At 40.7% G+C, this 21,313-nt stretch overlaps 1 protein-coding gene across 1 annotated transcript in view; it reads right to left on the bottom strand.

Moving 5' to 3' along the window:
- The window catches only part of PRDM16 (PR/SET domain 16), an 842,524-nt gene that overhangs the window by 598,322 nt on the left and 222,889 nt on the right, over positions 1-21,313 (bottom strand). The window contains exon 2 of the mRNA XM_073561698.1: positions 5,238-5,587. Coding sequence (XP_073417799.1) covers positions 5,238-5,587 — 350 coding nt within the window. The remainder of the gene's footprint in view (positions 1-5,237; positions 5,588-21,313) is intronic.

The following is a 21,313-nucleotide window of genomic DNA, read 5'->3' as shown; positions in this document are numbered from 1 at the left end:
TTGCCCCTCTTGTACTGTGCTGCTATCTCCATCTATGACCAATTGCTTACGTTCTGACTACTCTCTGCTTGTCCCTCTGGTACCGCGCTGCCCTCTCTGTGTATGACCCCCGTTTGTCTGATTTGAGGATCCCAGTAGTAGAATCCTGCACTTATCTCCAGCAGCAGGACGCTAATCCCCGCCCCCTGCAGTCACATGATCGTAGGTCCTTCACTGCTTTCTACCTTCAGTGACACAGGTCCTGTGAGCCTGGAGCACGCATCGTCACCACTGCTGCCCCACTACACAGGTATCTTTGGGCACAGGTTTGTAATCAGGACATGCGCACTAGCTCAGTGAGCAAGTGCAGTGCGGTGTTTCTGACAAAAATGATAGATAATAGATAGATAGATAATAGATATATAGATAGATAGATTGATAGATATACATAGATAAATAGATGATAGATAGATTGATAATAGATGAGAGATAGATAGATAATAGATAGATAGATGGAAAGATAGATAGATAATAGATATATAGATAGATAATAGATAGATAATAGATGTATAGATAGATAATAGATGATAGATAGATAGATAGATAGATAGATAATAGAAATATAGATAATAGATAGATAGATAATACATAGATAGATAATACATTGGTAGATGAATAGCTAAATAACAAGCATAGAAAACCTTCATTTTATAGACTTAGATTTTGTGTTTCGCTCCTTTACATAGACGGCATTGAAGTGTTCTATTTTTTCCTATAAAGTGAGATTTCTGGAACATGAAAACAGGATGTATAAAGATGAGTATTAATGCTGGGGTTTTAGCGAGGTGTGACGAGTACATCACCTAACCATGAAATGACTTTAATGGCTTTTAAATAAATGGTTTGCATTGTAATACATGGAGGAGCAGGAGAGGTAGGTGCAGTGATGGAGCATTCCCTGAGGCTAAGCATCCTTCAGCCGAGATGCTGTATCAAAGAGAATAATTTGTGCACACTGCTCAGGTCCTTTCTACAAATAACAGTTTTGTGTGATCTTGGCCTTTAAAATGGCGACATCAATCATGCAGGGAGACATTTAAATTTTAGATTACCTGTGGCGGTGAAGTTAACATTTTCAGTATGAGAAGTCACTGCAGATGAGACAGATAATGCATTTTGCACGTAAAGATACAGAACAAGGTGTTCATATTTGCTGGTTATTTATGGAGCGCAAAAGCCGGTAAAGTAGAGAATGACAGGAGGTGTCGAAAATGGCGATGACCCCATGAGGAGTGAAAGACCATGTCCAAGTCTCTATGAAGCAGCCATTCATACACACATTTCATGGCCTGATCCTTTATAGGAAATAATGTACATGGAGATTGGAGTATGAGAGATAATGATGGGATCAAATGTCTTAATAAACATGTCTCTGCTATCACACAGTGCCAACTACATTTGCCAAGACATCCGAAATCCATCATCCAGTTCTACAAATCAACGATAATGATTATTACAATGCACTTTATTTTCTATATTGTGCTTTATACCAAACTTAAAGGTTTTTGCCCCATCTGAAAGCAGCATAATGTACGGACAGTGACCCTGTTTCCAGAGATGTATCACTTACTGGGCTACTTGCTGTAGATTTGATAAAATCACTGCTGTAGATCTAGCAGAGCTCTGAATGCTGATCCCTGTATAACCCCGCCCACACCACTGATTGGCTGCTTCCTGCTTATACTGTGCATATGTAGGAAGCTGACAATCATTGATCAGAGATCATAAATATAAAGGGCTACCTGGCAGCAGGTTTACTAGTACTTTAGTGCTAATCTCGTACACTGACTTCATCAAACTTACAGCAAGCAGCCCAATAAGTGACACATCGCTGTAATCAGGGTCTCTATCTCTATACCATGTTATTGTCAGATTAGGTGACATATGCCTTTTAAAAAGCTTGACTTTTTTTTCTACTTTTTTTTAGGAAGAGTAAACAGAGAATAATCTCATCACAGGATGTCCTACTTCTGAAAACTGAAGCAATCCTCCTGTAACCTTTGTAGGTTATGATTGCTCTGCCCTTATTCACATTGAGGTCGGCTGATAAGGGGAGGTTTTAATAGTAGAGACAGGATAGGACTGTCCCAGTTGGGTACATCTTGTCAAAGTGGGATGGCTTTTACACTTTTTTGATCAAAATAGTGTTAACTAAGTACTATTGCTATTTACTTATTGTGGGGTATATGCTCATTTTGTTTTTTGCTTTTTGGGGGGGGTTGGTGGATGGAACAAGAAAAGTTCAAATTCCCCGCAGCACCTCCCCAGGGGGAATAAATGGGCTGTTGAGTCCTCCAGTGAGAAATCCACTCTTTGTATACGCTCTCCACCCTGTAAGATGGCTGAATAGGCACCACCTTTATTAAATGAGAATGTCCTAATAATGTATCCGATATTGGATTGCAAAAGTAGACACTCCCAGTAATACTATGCACAATTATACTGTTTGGTGAAGTTTACTAAGTTTAATAATGCAAGACAAGACCACCATTTTGTCATCACCCAACTTAACACTTAGTACCCCAGATCTGTTCTCGTCTTCTCCGTGCATATTTTTTAGTATGTTGTGTGCTATCGGTTTGATGACTTATCCTTGATCTTGGGAGTCTTAAAGCACAATTCTTCTAGAAAAATTTTTTAAAAAACCCTATATATATCTATATATATCTGTAGGAAAGCAAGGTAGGTATAGAGTATAATATTAACTGGCAGAAAATTTATGGTAACCAGTTAACCTACTGCGAGAGAACATACTGTAGGTATTTTGGGCATCTCGCCAATGGATTAATTAAATGGGGGCGAAGTGTTATGGAAGAATAAAAAGCTTCCAGCATTTGTCCATTGTCGTATTGAATTGGAGGAACTCCCGACACTGAAAACATGGAGATCTAGTAAACATTCTGTTTTCTCAGATGGTCACCGTGGTGGGTAGCTTTGGTGACAAGCGCTTGGTTTAGTCATATTACTTAGTCCAAAATGTCAAAAAATCCACCCAAGTGGATAAATAGAATTTACATCAGCCAATGCCGGTATCATGCAGCAAGGTGTACAGCAAAAATAGCCTAAAATGAAATAGAAGGGTAGGAGTTGGAAAAGTGAGGACAATCAGACCATAGACTCAGGGAATATGTGAGAACATTCTTGTCTACGGGTGAAAAAAAGCTTCAGAATTTGTGCTGGTCTTATTTGGAGGAAAGTAATGCAGTATAAGTGAGGACCTAATTTAGAAATAGACTAGAGACAAGACTAAAGTGAAGAAAACTGTGATAAATTTAGATGCATTGGTTATCCTCGTTGATGGATTTCATGCAGTGCAGTTTATGATGTAGTCATATCCTATACTGTAATAATGTAACTATATGCATATTATTTCTAGAGAGACATTTACAATTTACTGTCAAGAAAAGAGAAAATCCTGAAATGCAAAGAGCTGGATGGAAAGATAAAATCGTAGTAAAATTGGTAAAACATAGAAGTTCACACATTAAGATATAAATATTGGTGTAATGCGCAATAATATTGCGACTCTTAGGTCATGTTGACACTATCAGTATTTGGTCAGTATTTTACCTCAGTCTTTATAAGCCAAAACCAGGAGAGTGTGATAAATACAGAAGTGGTGATGTGATTCTATTATACTTTTCCTCTGATTGTTCCACTCCTGGTTTTGGCTTACAAATACTGAGGGAAAAATACTCACCAAATGCTGAGCGTATGAGCATGGCCTTAGAGAAACAGTGAAGGAAGATAGAGCGCACCAGACCATTAGGCGAGTCATGTAGGCACAACTCCTTGGAAAGCTCGATAATGGTTGGTGCCACCCCATGACTGGGGAATGAAGTCAACCAGGATGTTTGACGGAACAGACAATTCACGGTTTTAGGCAGGCGCGCTAACCAAAATGAAGATGGTCCAATGAGTTGTTTTTACTCATCAACGTATTTCCAAGCCAGTCTTTCTTAAGCCAGGAAAATTAAGTACAGTTCGCTTTTACATTTGAGAAAGACATCAAGTCACCTTGGAAATGCGTTGTGGAATAAAAACCTCCTTTAAATTATTGGATCAAGGCTCTTCATTTTGGTTAGTGCAGCCCAAACCATGAACTGTCTTTTCCTTCAATATTGCAACTTTTGGTGCTTATATGCCAGTCAGGGCCAGCTACACCAATGTGGGTATAGCTTGAGCAGGACATGGGCAGGACGATGTATGGTTATGCCTACCTGTCAAATTCATCATAAGTTATACCTCAAAAGTGATATAACTTACTCCAGAAATGTAAACTAGTCCCTTCCTGGTGTACATTTCTTGCAGTGGTGCATGGTGGGTACAAGAGGCACATAATTCATTAAGCGGTGCGTCCAGTTAATGAATCGGGTGACTGTAGTCCAGCAAACACTTCACAAAGTCTTAATTAATCGTCCCTTTATTCAAAAGAGGCACAGCAAAATAGCCAATGGGTCTGAAGCCTTCATACTGTATATTAATATATGGATGGTTTAGAGAAGTGGTCTCCAACCTGTGGCTCTCCCAGTATGCGCAGATTGTTGGGGCATGCTGGTGAATTAAGTTTTCCAACAGTTGACAGGCTTTTGGAAAACTTTTTGGCCAAGAAAGGTTAGACTTTCTAGTAAGGAATTCTGGATATTTAAGCATTTCTGTTTCCTATGCAGTCCCTTTTGTATTATAAAACACTAAATCCACAAGATTTAGAGATTTACCGGAGGAAAACCTATCAAAATGGTCCAGAACACTTGAATAATTTTAGTATAGAACAATGGAGAAACAAAGGAGTAGTGATGTACTCTGATTCCACACAAATCATACCCAACGTGAATGAATTGGAAATAAAGAATTGTAAGATATATTCATCCCCACAAGGAAAAAGTGTAAGATGTCCTTACCAAGACAACAAGATTTAAAATTGGTTTACGTGGTCACTGGTTTAGTTCATAAACCCGTTTCATCCATTTCCATACATATGAATGGGTTAAGTGTAAAGCCACATTTGATTGAATGATTATGTTAAAAATCATGTAAATTGCACTGCACTATAATTATAAGACATGAAATGCATAACCGGAATATACTGTCGCCCACACTCATCCTCCTGCTCTAGGCCGCGCTCTTTGCAATTTCATTTCTTATATGTTATTATTGAAAAGTCAGAAGCTGTGGCCAACTAAGTGGAGAGTACTTACTTCCCATCCCAGATTATCCTCCTTTAATGTGGTCTTCTGCGTCATGATGTAAGGTCCTAGTCTTTCCTCAATTTCAATCTTCTTCTTGGCCCAAATTCCAAGACCAGCTCCTGGTATCGAGGATTCTCTGAGTTCAAAGTCAGGTGGGATTGGAATATCATCAGGAATGTAGACGGGGGCTTCATAGGGTGATCCTTCCTTTGGGGTAAAGTCTTCACTTGTTGGGAATGGTGAAGGAGGTCCTACAGGAATGGGGGACATAATACTGTCCTCTGTCTCCTCTTCTGCACTGTCAACGCCAAGGAGATCCGGATCAGGCTCATACATATTATTTACAAGGTCACTGTCACCTGCAGAAAAGAAAAGAAGTCGCAGTTTATGATTCATGTCTCATACAGAAAAGAGACAGCAAAGTACTTGGAAGACTTTAATCAAATGACAGAAGCCTGGTGATCTATATACATTCCAAATAACTGTTCACACATTGAAGTATATCTGATAACTATTGGAAACGTAAATCACATTAGTCGTATGGATCCACTGTGACCCCTATAGAAGTCTAATGCTTTGATAATTGATAGACATCATTGATATTAAGGAGAACTAGGTGATATTTCAATGGTCTACTGTTTGATATTAATGAGAACCTTACAATATTTCATTTCACCTTCGGGGGTGCTGCAGGGATATTAATCACTTGTTTCTGGATACTCCTAAAAGTTCTTGCTGATTATTGGTGGTTTTTGGACAACCTGTGAATAGATTGTCACTAAAAGATCCAACAAAAAATTGATTGTCCAAAAAATGAAGAACCCATTTAATTCAACACTTCAAATTCTCTAACTATTGCTTACAAAAGATAATAGCACAAGTTCACATGGTATTGTTAAAGTGCAATGATCACAAATAGCAATATAAATGACTAATAACCACCTTATTTTCTATGCGCCCTCAGTATCCGTCAATGTGCTCGATTAATAAATAGGAATTACTTTTATTTTATTTTTATACAATTTGCCAACCATCCCCCTATCCATAACAGCCACAACATGGCTGCCTGTGAAAACTATTATTAGACATTATTTAATTTGTAAAAAATGCAATAAAAGGGAATTACAAGCTTGACAAACAAAAGGATAACACAATGAACTGTAATAATGAGGTATATTATTCCCTGAAATAACGGCATGTTGGAAGACTGAAGCCTGATTGTATATTTTCAGTGGTAAATTCCATGGAAACCTGAACATGCTCTTTCAATTAGGAAATCAGCCTGATTATGTCAGTGAGATTTAGATTATTACATGTGAATGGGTAGATTTTGCCTAATGTTCTCTAGGTAAAGTTTATCAAAACAGAGGGCTTATTATATTATAGTTTTGCCCTCTTTAGGTGACCGTTCCTATATGCCACCTGCATTTTTTTTTTATAATATTAGTAGGATGGGCTGGATCAGCAAAAGGTTTTAAGGCCCCCTATACATTAGACTAATGTCAGCTGAAAGACCAAAAAGCAAAAAAACACTGGCGCTACCACCACACCCAATTCAATAGAGAGATGGGATCAAACAAAAAAATATCTGGATTATAATATATCTTGTAGGAAATGCACCACTCACCACCAGTAATTTCAATAAAAGGCACTTTATTTGAAATGAGCAACGGCTGTTTCACACAAGCTTCTTCTGGCTCACACTTCTTCCAGAAGAAGCATGTACTCACGTGAAACAGTTTTTGCTTATGTCTCTGTCTGCAATCCTGTGCTGAAATGAAGTATCTTTTATTGAAATTGCCGGTGGTAATTGCTGTTATTACTCTGAATCTAAAGTCAGCTAAACCCGCTGATATCGACGGGTTCAGCTGACCGTCTTATGTGTATGGGAGCACTGTCCGACTGAGGCTCTTGAGATATGTTGATCATTCATGTCTGTTTTTGGACTGCCAATTGCATTGTTTTACCCCAAGAAAAGGCACCTGCCAATGTCGTTGAGAACATGGGAGCACTCAGCCAAGTGAGTGCTTCTTTGTATGGAGAGTGTGCAGGCTGAGATGACTGTTGGCCGAACAATCAACCAAAAAATTGTTCTACTGACAGCCACCTATGTATGACCAGTCTTAAAGTAAGTTTAGGTTTTGTACAGTATACATACTCTTACCAATTTTAAAAGGGACAGGCAGGCTCTTTGTTATCTCACACCTGTTGAAGTGCACCTTCTAATTGGCCTAGAGCAGGGGTGGGGAATCTCAGGCCCACAAGCCATTTACGGCCCTCGGTGACCTTTAATCCGGCCCCCCGTGCAGATTTTCAGGGACCGCAGTGATTTGGCAGGGAGTTGTATTTTGATTGCCACCAGCTCATTAATTTTGTCTTGCTCTGTGATCACACACGCAGTCAGTGGCGTATCCAGGGGGGGGCAGCCGGGGCAGTTGAAGCTCTGACTAGAGCGCCGGGTCAGAGCGACGTCAGCAGCGTGATCAGGTCATGTGATCACGCTGCTGACGTCACTCCCGGTGCCCAGAGCGAACGCTGGTGGTAAGTGTGCTCCTCTGTGGAGCTGAAGAACCACCGAAGATGGGAGATGGGGGGGGTGTTAATGAGCAGAGATGGGGTTTAATGTGGGAATGGGGGTTAATGAGTGGAGATGGGGGTTAATGTGGGAATGGGGGTTAATGAGTGGAGATGGGGGTTAATGTGGGAATGGGGGTTAATGAGTGGAGATGGGGGTTAATGAGTGGAGATGGGGGTTAATGTATGGGGATGGGGTTAATGAGCGGAGATGGGGCTTAATGTGGGAATGGGGGTTAATGAGTGGAGATGGGGGTTAATGTGGGAATGGGGGTTAATGAGTGGAGATGGGGGTTAATGAGTGGAGATGGGGGTTAATGAGTGGAGATGGGGGTTAATGTATGGGGATGGGGGTTAATGAGCGGAGATGGGGCTTAATGTGGGAATGGGGGATAATGAGTGGAGATGGGGGTTAATGAGTGGAGATGGGGGTTAATGTATGGGGATGGGGGTTAATGAGCGGAGATGGGGCTTAATGTGGGAATGGGGGTTAATGAGTGGAGATGGGGGTTAATGTGGGAATGGGGGTTAATGAGTGGAGATGGGGGGTTAATGAGTGGAGATGGGGGTTAATGTGTGGGGGTTAATGAGTGGAGATGGGATTAATGTGGAGATGGGGGTTAATGAGTGGAGATGGGATTAATGTGGGGATGGGGGTTAATGAGTGGGGGTTAATGTGTGGAGATGGGGGTTAATGAGTGGGGGGTTAATGTGTGGAGATGGGGGTTAATGAGTGGAGATGGGATTAATGTGGGGGGTTAATGAGTGGGGGGTTAATGTGGGGATTGGGGTTAATGAGTGGAGATGGGGGATTAATGAGTGGAGATGGGGGATTAATGAGTGGAAATGGGGGTTAATGTGTGGAGGGGTTAATGAGTGGGGATGGGGGTTAATGTGTGGGGGGATTTGGAGTGGGGGTACATAATGTGTGGGGGGATTTGGGAGTAGGGATGAGGGGTTATTGAGTGGGGATGGGGGGTACTTAATGTGTGTGGGGGATTGGGGATGGGGGGGATTTGGAGTGGGGATGGTATTTAATGTATGTGGGGAGATTTGAGGACACAAAATGAAGAGTATGTATGAGGAAACAGTATGGGGGATGGGTGCAGACAGTAAGGGGTGCGAACGGGTGAATGCATGTGGACACAGTATGGGGAGTCGGGGATATGTGTGAGCAGACAGTATAGAGAGTGAGGGGGTAAATATATGAGGAGACAGTATGAGGAGGGAGGGGAATAGCGTGAGGCGACAGTATATTGCAGATATTTGTATTTAGGAGCATTATAATGACACTTCTATCTTTAAGGGCATCGTGTGGGGATTTGCTGCAGAAGACCGGAGAAGATGGAAGTCTGCAGAGATGGCTGTGGATGAGAAAACTCATCATGGGGTCTGGACAAGAAGAAGAAAAGGAGACCGACTGCAGAGACGACGTCATCTATAAGGTACCTGGATGTAAATATTTGTGATACTGACTAATTCTCATGTTTTTATTTGTTAGGAACATTAAAGGGGTTCTCCAGGTTTGTGCTGAGTCTGCAGACATTCTATGTGACTGCAGACTTCTGAATTCTCACAGTGCTCACTGATCGCTGTTAGGATTCTCTCATGTCAGTAATTTACATACATGCGGTCACATGCTGACTAGACATGCGTGGCCTCACTCAATGATAATGAACAGAGCGAGGCCGGGCACGTCTAGTCGGAATGTGGCCAGAAGTATATAAATCACATACTTGTGCTGACATGACTGTACATCGGCCAGGGAGAATCCTAAAAGTGTGCGGTGCATTCGTTGTGAGAATTCAGAAGCCTGCAATGTCAGGATTCAGCTCTGCAGGTTCCAGTAGTCATCACATGGACACGTCACTCATATGCGATTTTCATAGTTATGGTCCTGTGACAACGAGCTTCTCTTCCTGCTTTCAGTTTTTTACTGAACATTGAGAGCATTAGGAGGAGCAGCTCGTGGGTACATGGCTAAGTGTGCAAGTCGCATATGTACTTGGGGGGGAGGGGGGCGCCGAACCAAATTCTTGCCCCGGGTGCCAGAAAGCCTAGATACGCCTCTGCACGCAGTGTTCACTACTGAACACTGAAGGGCATGCAATGAAGGATTACGTCCTTACACCAGTGCCAGAGTCAGGGTGTACTTTGTGGGCGTTGTTTGTATGGCCCCCGAAGGATGGTATAAATATCCAAATGGCCCTTGGCCTAGAGGAACCTTAAATTGTAACTTAAGTGCTTGTCATGGCCACATGATGCCTTTTGGCCAACACACCCAATAGAAACCTTTACTTGCATATGATATATGCTTTAATTTTGCACAACAAACCAGAGTAAAGCCAACACCCTCATACACGGTTATGTCTCACGGCTCTTCTAGCCAAGCACTGTTATGTTTGCTATGAGAAAAAGGATTAGCAATCTGTATTCGGACATGTGAGATCCTTCTCTTCAATGACATAATATATTGGGGGTCCCCAAGCATAATAAACTTTTGACCAATCCCACCGATATCGGCTATCGGCAGTTTTGGTGTACATTAGTCTACTGTTTATGAGGGCCTTTAAAGAAATCATCTATAAATGATTTCCGTTAAAAGGATTAAATCAATCCTATCTACTGTCTTGCAGGGTCTGAACTTCATGATTCACATGAATCATAAACACTGCTTGTTTGCGATTCACCAAATAAGTTGCGCCACTGAGGTCTTCAAATATTTTTTTTTAGATATAAATAATGAATTTTTAAGTTTTTAGCTTCTGCATGCAGAAAGAAAACATACGCTTTTTGAACAATACACAAGAACATAAAAAGTAAACCACCTCTTAAAGCAAAAAGCATTTACAGGAAAAAAATTGAATCTCTAATTACCCACCTAATAACTGTCACGCACAGTGTAGGAAAGATTAAGAGCAACACAAAGGGATGAGGGGCAGGGAATCCAACTCTAGGGAAGGGGGGAGTGGAGACCCCTAGGCAGATCTAATGTCAACCTGTCTGCCCTAAGCATCCCTATATAGGCTCCGCACCTATCGCCGAGCAGGATACCTAAACCCTGCTTGACCCTAGCAGTAAGCCCTGCTTAGGGAAGGACGGAGTGAGCGCTGGTCAATCCCCGCCATAACTAAAGACAGATGGGATAGACAATAAAATGGGAACACTTAGCTTGAGTGGACTCGGAGAGAAACACAGACGTCCTCCAAACACCAAAGAGGAAGATAGCCGACTGCTATAGTTCCAAGCCTGAACAGTGGAAAATGGAAATGGAAATATCACCGGCAACTCACAGCCGCAAGCTGGGAGATATAAACACCCCGCTCCCGGTGTGTCAACTAGCACCGGGGGAGGTTGCCACTGGGTCCTAGAGTCAGAAGGACCAGGAAGAAGTCTGCAAAGCAAACTGCTGAGATCTTCTGTAGTCAGATGCAGTACGACGGTCTGCAGCCTTTGACACACCAGTGACATTAACCTAAAGAATATGCTATATAAATAAATTAAATTTTTTACAGGCCCAGTTTGCCCACATCCAGGGCCGGCGTAAGGGGCAGGCAGACTAGGCAGCTGCCTAGGGCCCCCGCTCCCCCAGGGGCCCCCAACTAGTGGCACATCACGCAGCCGCTATGGGGCCCCTGTGATGCAGGGGGGCCCGCCTGCCCGAGCACCGACTCCCCCCGCCGCTGCATTGAAGGAGGCCATGATGGAGGAGAGAGCGTCAGCTGATGCTCCCTCTCCCATCATTCCCCACTCTGCCTCTGCTCTGACACAGCAGGTGTGCGATGACATCATCGCGCTCTCACTGTGTGCAAGGCAGTGCAGGAGATAGGAGACAGGAGCCGGGAGCAGCGTGGGCACGAGGAGAAGGTGAGAAGTGTTTTTTTTTAATCAGTGTGAGTACGGGACTGTGGGGCCACTCTCGGGGGAGGGGGGCATTGTATACCATACTGGGCTATATACCATGCTGGGCTGTATACCATACTGGGCTGTATACCATGGTGGGCTGTATACCATGGTGGGCTACATTGTATTCTATGGAGAGGCAACAATATATTATATAAGGGGCTGCATTATTTCCTATGAGGGGGTTGCCATATATTCTATGGAGGGGCTGCATTATACTATATGGGGGGTGCATTAAATTCTATGGGGGGTTACATTATATTCTGTGGAGTGGCTGCATTATACTCTGGGGTGGCTGCATTATACTATAAGAGAAGGGCTGCATTATATTCTATGGGGGGTTAAATTATATTGTATGGCGGGGCTGCATTATACTCTGTGGGGTGGCTGAATTATACTATATGTGGGCTGCATAAACTGTATCGAGGACTATGGGGGATACATTATATGAAGAACTATTGGGTGCATTATACTATGGGAAGTGAATTGTACTACATGGGTGACTATGGCGGTGCATTATACTATATGGAGAACTATGAGGAGTGTATTATACTGTATGGAGGACTATGGGGAGTGTATTATACTATATGGAGAGCTATGATGAGTGTATTATACTATATGAAGGACTATGAGGAGTGTATTATACTATATGGAGGACTATGGGGCAGATTATATTGTATGGAGGACTATGGGGCGTGCACTGTACATGTGCTGCTGATAACATGATAGTGTATGGGGACAGATTGATCCATTAGTGATTGTTCTGTCCCCATCATTCTTTCTCCGATGGTGGAAAGAGATTGGGAAACAAGTGTTGAACGATTTCAATATTGTCGATCACCCTCATTTAGCGGCCTGAACTCAGTCCATGTAAATACAACCGAAATGCTTCTGTGTGATGTGCAATATGTTAGCATTTGGGGCCCCATTTTAAACTTTGCCTAGGACCCCCTTTGCCTGAAACCGGCACTGCCCACATCTTGGCCAATGTGATGTGCTCAAGAGTTATTATCTATTTGCAATTAGCATTTATGTTGCTGGTGGAATTATACTGTAGACACCACACATGTGACCTTTAAAGGCAATTGTTCAAACCCTATATTAGGTGATACAACCTCGCCAGCTCCACTGAACTTTACTCTGAATATCTCCACCTATACACGCTTGTCTCAATGTGCATGAAGTGAAGGTACATTTACACTGCACGATTATCATGAACGAACGTTTATAGGATCGTTCAGTCTACTCAGGCTGTTAATCACCTGATAAAAAATTAAAAGGCTCTTTGGGTGAAACAATATTTTGGATATCACAAAGAATCATCATTCTCGGCGCACATCAACTGGTGTGAACAGGAACTGTGCTTCCTTGAATTTTTTAATGCTATAGATCTCAAATGATGTCAACTTACTTTTCTTGCAGAAGGGCCATTGCTGTATGCCCTAAATTTAGCCAACAGCCTTGGGGCTAAGTACTGACTGCAGAGTGTAAACTTGGATAAGCTGGATGTGCCCATAATGGGCCACGGGAACCTAAATCTGCAGCGAAGAATCCAGTCCTAGTGGGACAGATCATATTAATATTGATCATTTTTGCATCAGTGTAATTGATGTATTGCAGTTTTCGAAAACACTGGTGTTTCCCCCCCAACATGCAAACTGCAGCCATGTCCAATATGTAGAAGTCTCACCACATTCTGCAATCCAAACACAGACCTACAATCACTGCAAACCAGACTTCAATTATAGCGCGAGTGTTTCTAATCACTCTTTCATAACTTGTTGTGAGGCTTTGCCAAGAACATGGCTTTTTATGAGTTTGGAAATCCTTGCTACACAATTGCATGTTATTTTCTTGCGTTATAAACCTGAAATTCCTGACTTTGGTTATGCAGCGGTTTCAGAGTAAGGGATATGGGTTAATGACTGTACTAATGACAGCTCGGCTGCTTTTCAGGGGAGAAAAGCGATTAAAGAAAAGTTTTGTTACAATGTAGGACTTAATGATAGCTGAGCTGTTATACAATGCAAATATAACAGCGATATAGGGATAGGCAGAAGCCCATGTAAGGAGTGGGAAGTATGGAAAAAGATGGATGGACTGATAGATAATAGATAGATAGATAGATAAATAGATTATAGATAGATAGATAGATAGATAGATAGATAGATAGATAAATAGATAGATAATAGATAGATAGATAAATAGACTATAGATAGATAGATAGATAGATAGATAATAGATAGATAGATAAATAGATTATAGATAGATAGATAGATAGATGATAGATAGATAGATGATAGATAGATAGATGATAGATAGATAAATAGATTACAGATATATAATAGATAGATAGATAGATAAATAGATTATAGATAGATAGATAGATAGATAGATAGATAGATAGATAGATAGATGATAGATAGATAGATGATAGATAGATAGATAGATAAATAGATTACAGATATATAATAGATTGATAGATAGATAGATAGATAGATAATAGATAGATAGATAAATAGATTATAGATAGATAGATAATAGATAGATAGATAGATAGATAGATAGATAGATAGATGATAGATAGATAGATGATAGATAGATAGATGATAGATAGATAGATAAATAGATTACAGATATATAATAGATAGATAGATAGATAATAGATAGATAGATAAATAGATGATAGATAGATAGATACAGTAGATAGAGATTTTTTTGTGCAATGAGTTGTAGCTTTTTACTATACAATGTGGAAAACTGCAAGACTTAAGATTAGCTGTAAAATTGTTGGAAAAACTCTATTATCCAATTATTTCTTGGGTTTTGTCTTTATGGCATTTTTTATATGGTTAAAAATAACTTATCAACATGATTCTCCAGGTCAGTATGATTACAGTGATACCAAATTTACAGATATCTATATATATTTCTCTCTTATTTAAGTGATAAAAATATTGGAAATTACTAAAAATATTTTTTTCCCTCATGTCTCTACTTTCCAACTTCCATAACATTTACTTTTTTCGTAAGGATGACGCTGTGTGGTGGATTGTTTTTTCAGTGGTGATCTGAAGCTTTCATCTGTAAGGAGTTTGTATGTTTTCTATAAACACCAGCCACAGGTTGGTCTTCATGGGAGAACCATCAAGACAGCCATAGGGGTCTTCAGCTGACCTCCAGCTGCCATAGAAAAACCTCATGGACAGCTCACGATAAATGCTACTGTTAGAGAATGAGAGTGGCATTTAAAGAGGACCTGTCACAAGGTGAAAAATGGGCAACATATACACTATATGGAGGTCGGAACCTCAGCATCACAAAAGAAAATGAGACTGTAAGTCTTGCTGCAGTCTATATTTATTTTGATCCGAGGAGTCAAAAACCTATGTGGTCCAATGTTTCAACCAGGAGCGGCCTTTGTCAACAACATCTGGTGTGCGTGCAGGTAGGCAAAGCCAGATCCTTGCACCCTGCTTTCTGCAGTTCCTGATTCCCAGCTCCTGCTCCACACAGGTCCTCCTTGACATGAATGAGATATTGCGATTCATCTTATTGCTCTACTAGATTTTGCCTACCTGCATCCTTTCTTCAGTATTTTATGGCTTTTATCTCTATGACTAAGCTATGACCCGCGATATCCTCTCACTATTAATGTTTACCATAAAATGGCAGCTGTATTCCCTGCCTCGGCTTTCATATAGGCTATGACAGTCCCTCTGGATTGGATGTGATATAATAGCCTTCTTTGGCTGGTGCAATCTTCTGCAATGTGTAGAATGCAGTTGGCCACTTTAGGTGATTTTCCCACATCAAATTACAAATTCTTCAAATTTGTCTGATTCAACTAAGTAAAAAAAAGTCAATACAAATTGTATTTGACTCATTTTGCTTGATTTAAACTGCACTCAAAGTTCTGGTTTTCCTCTTGTGGTAAAACTCCCAGTATGTTGTGACAGTCAACATCTTTCTGTTTTCAGATCCCTTAAAAATTTATGAAAATGACAGGACGTTTAAAAACTCATAAAGGGAGCTAATGCCACAAAAAAACTATTAGAAGAAAAACTACAGAACAGACCAAAAAAACTTTGGTTTTGGGGGTTAAAATACAAAACAACATCCTAGATTTGCATGTCTCCCTGGTAATGGTGAAAAATCGTCTGCTGGCGCGACTCTGCCGTTTGTAGTGGAGGTGATTGTGATTCTGCAGGCATTCCTGTTCAAGATTCTGGGATGGAAGGAAACCAGCTCTCTGACAATGCCAGTGACTAAGGCAGCAAGGAAACATAATTGTCTATTTTTTTCTTTGCAATGCATAAGGCAGCAGGACTGCACTCTCACCGAACAGAAGTTTCCATTAGAAAAACAGGCTAAACAACTGCTCCATTGTGGGCCAAAAGTGAAATCGAATGAACTCCCATGGTGCATATTAATGATTGACCCCTGATGTAATCCAAGACAGGTTAACACCCAGCAAAAATTACAGTTTTTGCTTCTACAAAAGACATTTTTTTTTTCCTTGCCAAGTTGGAAAGAAGAGCTACCCAGGGAGACAGACGCAGAGGCTTGCTCAGTTAGTGCTACACCCGGTGGCTCAGATGTTATAAAACAGCCTTGATTTATCAGGATCTAGATGGCCAGACACATTCTCTATGGAGAGTACAAGCCAATCCTCTTACTTTTATATTATTTGGATTGAAATGTTCTGAAATACAAGGTGTGGGTCGGGATATAGCAAAGTTTTCTATCATTACGGACTGCTGAGTGTGGCAGTAAATCAGGGACCTAGTGGATACTCCATGTCCTAATTTATAATATTAATTCTTATCTACCACTTTGAACTTTGGCCTCCCTGTAGTTCATCTTAAATATTTTTTTTTTTTTTGTTGGGGGTAGATTGAAGAATCAACACCTTCAAAATGTGGTGTTGGAGAAGGTTGTTACCAATACCATAGATGGCAAGAAGAACGAATAAATCTATTTTGGAACAAATCAAGCCAGACATGTCACTCGAAGCAAGGATCACCAAGCTACGACTTGTCAACATACAAAGAGAGCAATCACTTGTCATCATGGTCAGAAGGAACAAGGCAAAGAGGAAGACCAGCAACCCGATGGCTTGATAGCATCAAGATAGCAGCGGAGAAGACCCTCGTGGATTAATCTAGGCCTGCACAAGATCAATCTTAATACAGATTAATCATCCATCAAGTTGCAAAAGATCGATAATAATAGATTGGGTATATAATTCCTCTAGTGTGGGTTTACATGGGAATGCCCATGAAGAACACTAGTATAACAAGTCAATTGGAGATTGTTTAAGACTGTTTTGGAAGGGCTAACACAAACTGTATGATTGGTATTATGGCAAGAAATATTGCTCTACAGCAGGGGTGGGGAATCTTTTTTCTGCCAAGGGCCATTTGGATATTTATACCATCCTTCGGGGGGCCGTACAAACTCCGCCCACAAAGTACATCTTGACTCTGGCACTGGTTTCATGACTTAGTGTTTCATTGCATGCCCTTCGGTGATCAGTAGTGAACACTGCGTGTGTGTGCTAACAGAGGAAGAAGAAATTAATGAGATTGTGACAATCAAAATACAGCTCCCTGCCCAAGAATACGGTCCCTGGGAATCTGCTCGTGGGCCTGATAAAAGGTCATCGAGGGCCGTAAATGGCCCTGGGGCCTGAGGTTCCCCACCCCTGCTCTACAGGAATAGATTATGCAGTTTCAGATCTCAGCCGATATGAGTTATCATAATAATTCACAGCATCCCAGCTCTGGCTTATTGATGAAGAAGGAGTACAAGCTAATTTCTTGAATTATTTTAGGTTTCACCCTGGTGGTTCACTTAACCCAATACTTCAATTTTCATTTCTCGAGAAGTCTTCCAGCTAAAGAGGAGCTGTCACTTGCATAAATATGTAATTTGGTATGAATGCCGCTGTTCTCCTGTTTCGGATGTTGTTTTTCTTTTGTTCCTTTGCCTCTCCATTCCTGAGATATGGCCTTCCTTTCCCTGCATCCCTGGGATCACTGGGGGTTCCTACAGTCAGATATCCAGCGATCAGCAAGTTATCCCCTATGCTATGCATAAAGAATAGCTTTCAATTTTGAGAAAACCTTTTAGATCAATTTTCTATTTGTATTACATGGAATTAGTGTAGTAGCTTACATTAAATTCAGATACCATATTTAAGCCATAATATACAAAAATAATAAAAAAAAAGAAGCAAGAAAACTAAATTAGAAAACCTCGAACAAAAAAATAAACAAAAAAAATAAAAGAATGTAAGGTATTCTAAAAGATGGTGAATATAAGCATGTTACACCCATGGGACCAGTATCTGTTATTATAATGGAGGTCCCCAACCTTCTGCACCCTGCCTGAGCATGAGTAGAGCTGCTCATACAATGCCTCCTCTCTCTGTTCTCAGGGGGCATCAGACAGGATTGGGGGCAGGGTGTAATGTAAATGGTGAAATGTGAGACAGCCATTTTGTTATAGGTGGTAGGCATTCGTTAATCCCAAAATTATAACATTTTTTGGAGATATGCTATAAATATCAAAAAAATTTGTACCCCTTTAATGTTTGCGTAACATCTTTGTATCAAAAATTAGTTGGAAGCTTTTTTTATGTTAAAAAATTGCCCCCCAAGTAGAACCATAATCACCTGTAATTGATACTGCACCTTTTAGAAACAAACTTCTAGCCCCAATAGACTTAAATTGGCCTCAGTTCCCAGTGGATTATTTTCAGTCTGGACAAGTTATCCAGAATCTACAGATCTCATCATAAATTTATGCAGGAAAATCTAAAAAAGAAAAAAAAATTCTACATAGGCGATAAAACTTTGTGCAAGGGAACAGCCACATTTGGGTTTTCAGGGCAGAATATTATTGCACAGTCAATTTTGTGGAGCATGCCTTAAGTGCTTCTGGTCAGAGTCTGCTTTTCTTTGCCTCGAGTTGTGGGATGTAAACCGTTGTCTAAACCAATTACTGTATTAAAAGTCTACAAAATCTAACTGTTCCTGAAACGTAATGAAAATACTGATGGAGCACAACCTCTGTTACCCTGGGTATCTGTTACAGCCACATGGTTCTAATTTTTTATTTAGAGGACATGGGGATTTTTATGTTGTCACTTTTGGTCAGCGCAGTGCTTCAACTAGGCGGCAAAACGTGAGTTTAATACTGTTGTATAATGTTAAATTACTAAGTAATGAGCGACGGGGAGAAGTAACCATTCTAGAAACACATACCTTTACGACAGATGAAGCATCTATGTTCTACTGTTAAACTTAACCACTGTTTTCTGCGGTTAATGTACCATAAGTTGTGAGCACCTGGGTGACTTTTACCATACCAAGTGCACACTATGGCCTCTTGTGTTATGGTCCACTATTACATAATTGTCCATTGTCAAAGCTCGTACATTACCTAAAGCGTACCGCTGAATGTAGCATTGATAAGAAACTAGGGCCAAGTTGACTGCAACTTCATTGTGACTTTGTAGCTTGACCGTAATCAATGACTTGGCATTGAGTATGGCACTAGGGTAGTATTAATATTGTCATGTCACCAAAGGCCTAAGGTGGCACTTGGCAATGCAGTGTACAATAGGGTATATGATATCCAAAATAGTCTCTCTGTCAAATTTTCAATGGAGTTAGTCTTATGGAGGAACAGAAATTCCACAAAGAACTCTGCAACCAACCGAATAAAAAAGCGAAATTAAGGTCTCACAACACTATCACAGTCTGAATGGTGTCATAAAAACTCACAGACCATCAAGTTTGGTAGTAATGCATTGTTCTGGCAGTTATTCTAATCAGGCAGCATCCATTAGGATAGATGTTGGATTATGGCTTATATGTCTGGCAGGTAGAGATGAAAGAATCGATTTGCAGGACTCTGCTCCATTGCACACATCATCAATCTGTGACTGTGACCACTAGTATGAGAGGCCTGAAAATCTCCTTACCTTGTAGCATCCCCAGCTACTCTGTTGATTATCTGGGTTGATGTGGCATGATAATTGCGATATGACGCACACACAATGTCACTAACCCAACATCACTAACCAAAGGAGGAGCTGGGAGTGCCGGGAGGGAAGGAAATTTGTTGGCCTCTTATCCAGCAGTCACAGATTACTGATCTGACTGGAGTCTTGTGAATTGATTCTACCATCTCTAGTGGCGGGTGTTCCCAATACCTAAGATACTTTCCTCTAAATAAACATTGTGATTCTCTATAAGTCAGAGTAGCCAAAACATATTGTAAAACTAATATCACATTTTTATTCTGAAAGACAGTTAGCATACTCCCAATTTCCTTGAAGAAAGCAAAAGGGTGAAACCCTGGATTGGGCAGGATGGTGAGTGTATTGTTTTGTTTTCCAAAATTGGATTGGATTATATCAATGCTCTATCCTATGCTCTTTTGGAAGTATGCTAATTTGGTTTTAGTATATAAATGAGTTAATGGTTTGGCTACTCTGATTTATAGAGATCACAATGTTTATTTGGAGAAGATCATTGAGAACACCAGCAAGGCTGACGCCTTAATCCAACTTCAATCCTAATGGGTACTGCTTGATTAGAAGAACTGCTTGGACAAAGCATTAATATAAAAGCCATTGGTCTTTGAGTTTTTTTATGATACCATTCACACTCATTTTTTTTATGTTAGATAACAGTTGCCTGAAAAATTAATTTGGCTGACAGCCATTCCCCAAAAATTGCTCACTTAATGAGAAATAAGCCTCTATCAGATACCTATTGCAGAAAGTTAGAGTAACAAAGGATTTATTTGCCCTGTACACATTAGATCAGGTGTCTCAAACACGTGACCCCCCAGGCCACATTTAACCCAAAATAATTTTTTGTTGCTTGCATCCTGGGAGTGGCAGAGAGGCAACTATGGGCCAGGTCAGCACTGTATCTTTAGATGTGAAAGGTGTTTCTCCGGTCACATTGTAGAACAGCAGCCGCGTAGCATGTTGGCTGTTTGCTGAATTACTTCACACAGCGTTCCTGACTCTGCTTGTACCCGCTGGAGAAGATCAACAAGTAACAGTGGCAAGTGGGAGATGAGCCACATGGCAGGCAGGAAGTCAGTGTTATAAGGGTGCAATATACTGGAAAAAGGAGGCTATGAGTTCATTGTACTGTGTATATTGGGTCTGTGTGGTTATCATACTGCATGTAGGGGGTTGTGGGGCCATCCTACTATATGTAGGATGGTGGTGGGGCCATTATAATGTCTGCAATGAAGCTCTGGGGTCATGATACTTCATGAGACTATTTGGCCATCATTCTGTCTGTATGGAGGCTGTGTGGCAATCTCTCTGTATGTAGAGAAACTGTGGGGCCACAATACTGTATTTAAGGAGGATGTTGTGGCCATCATTTTGTATATAAGGAGGCTGTAGGACAAACATACAAGGGAGCGTGCGTGGGCTATCATTCTGTATGTCAGTAGGTTGTAAGGTCTTTATTCTGTATTTAAGGACTATGTGGCCATCATCTCTATATATATAAAAGTAAATGTATGTATGTGTGTATCACCAACCAATCATAAAGCATCTTTCATTTGAC

Source organism: Dendrobates tinctorius, unplaced genomic scaffold (assembly GCF_039654945.1).
Source record: "Dendrobates tinctorius isolate UK_male_01 unplaced genomic scaffold, ASM3965494v1 ptg000326l, whole genome shotgun sequence".
Lineage (NCBI taxonomy): Eukaryota > Metazoa > Chordata > Amphibia > Anura > Dendrobatidae > Dendrobates > Dendrobates tinctorius.
Note: the sequence above shows the minus strand (reverse complement) of the source record. Positions and strands in the feature narration are given on the sequence as shown.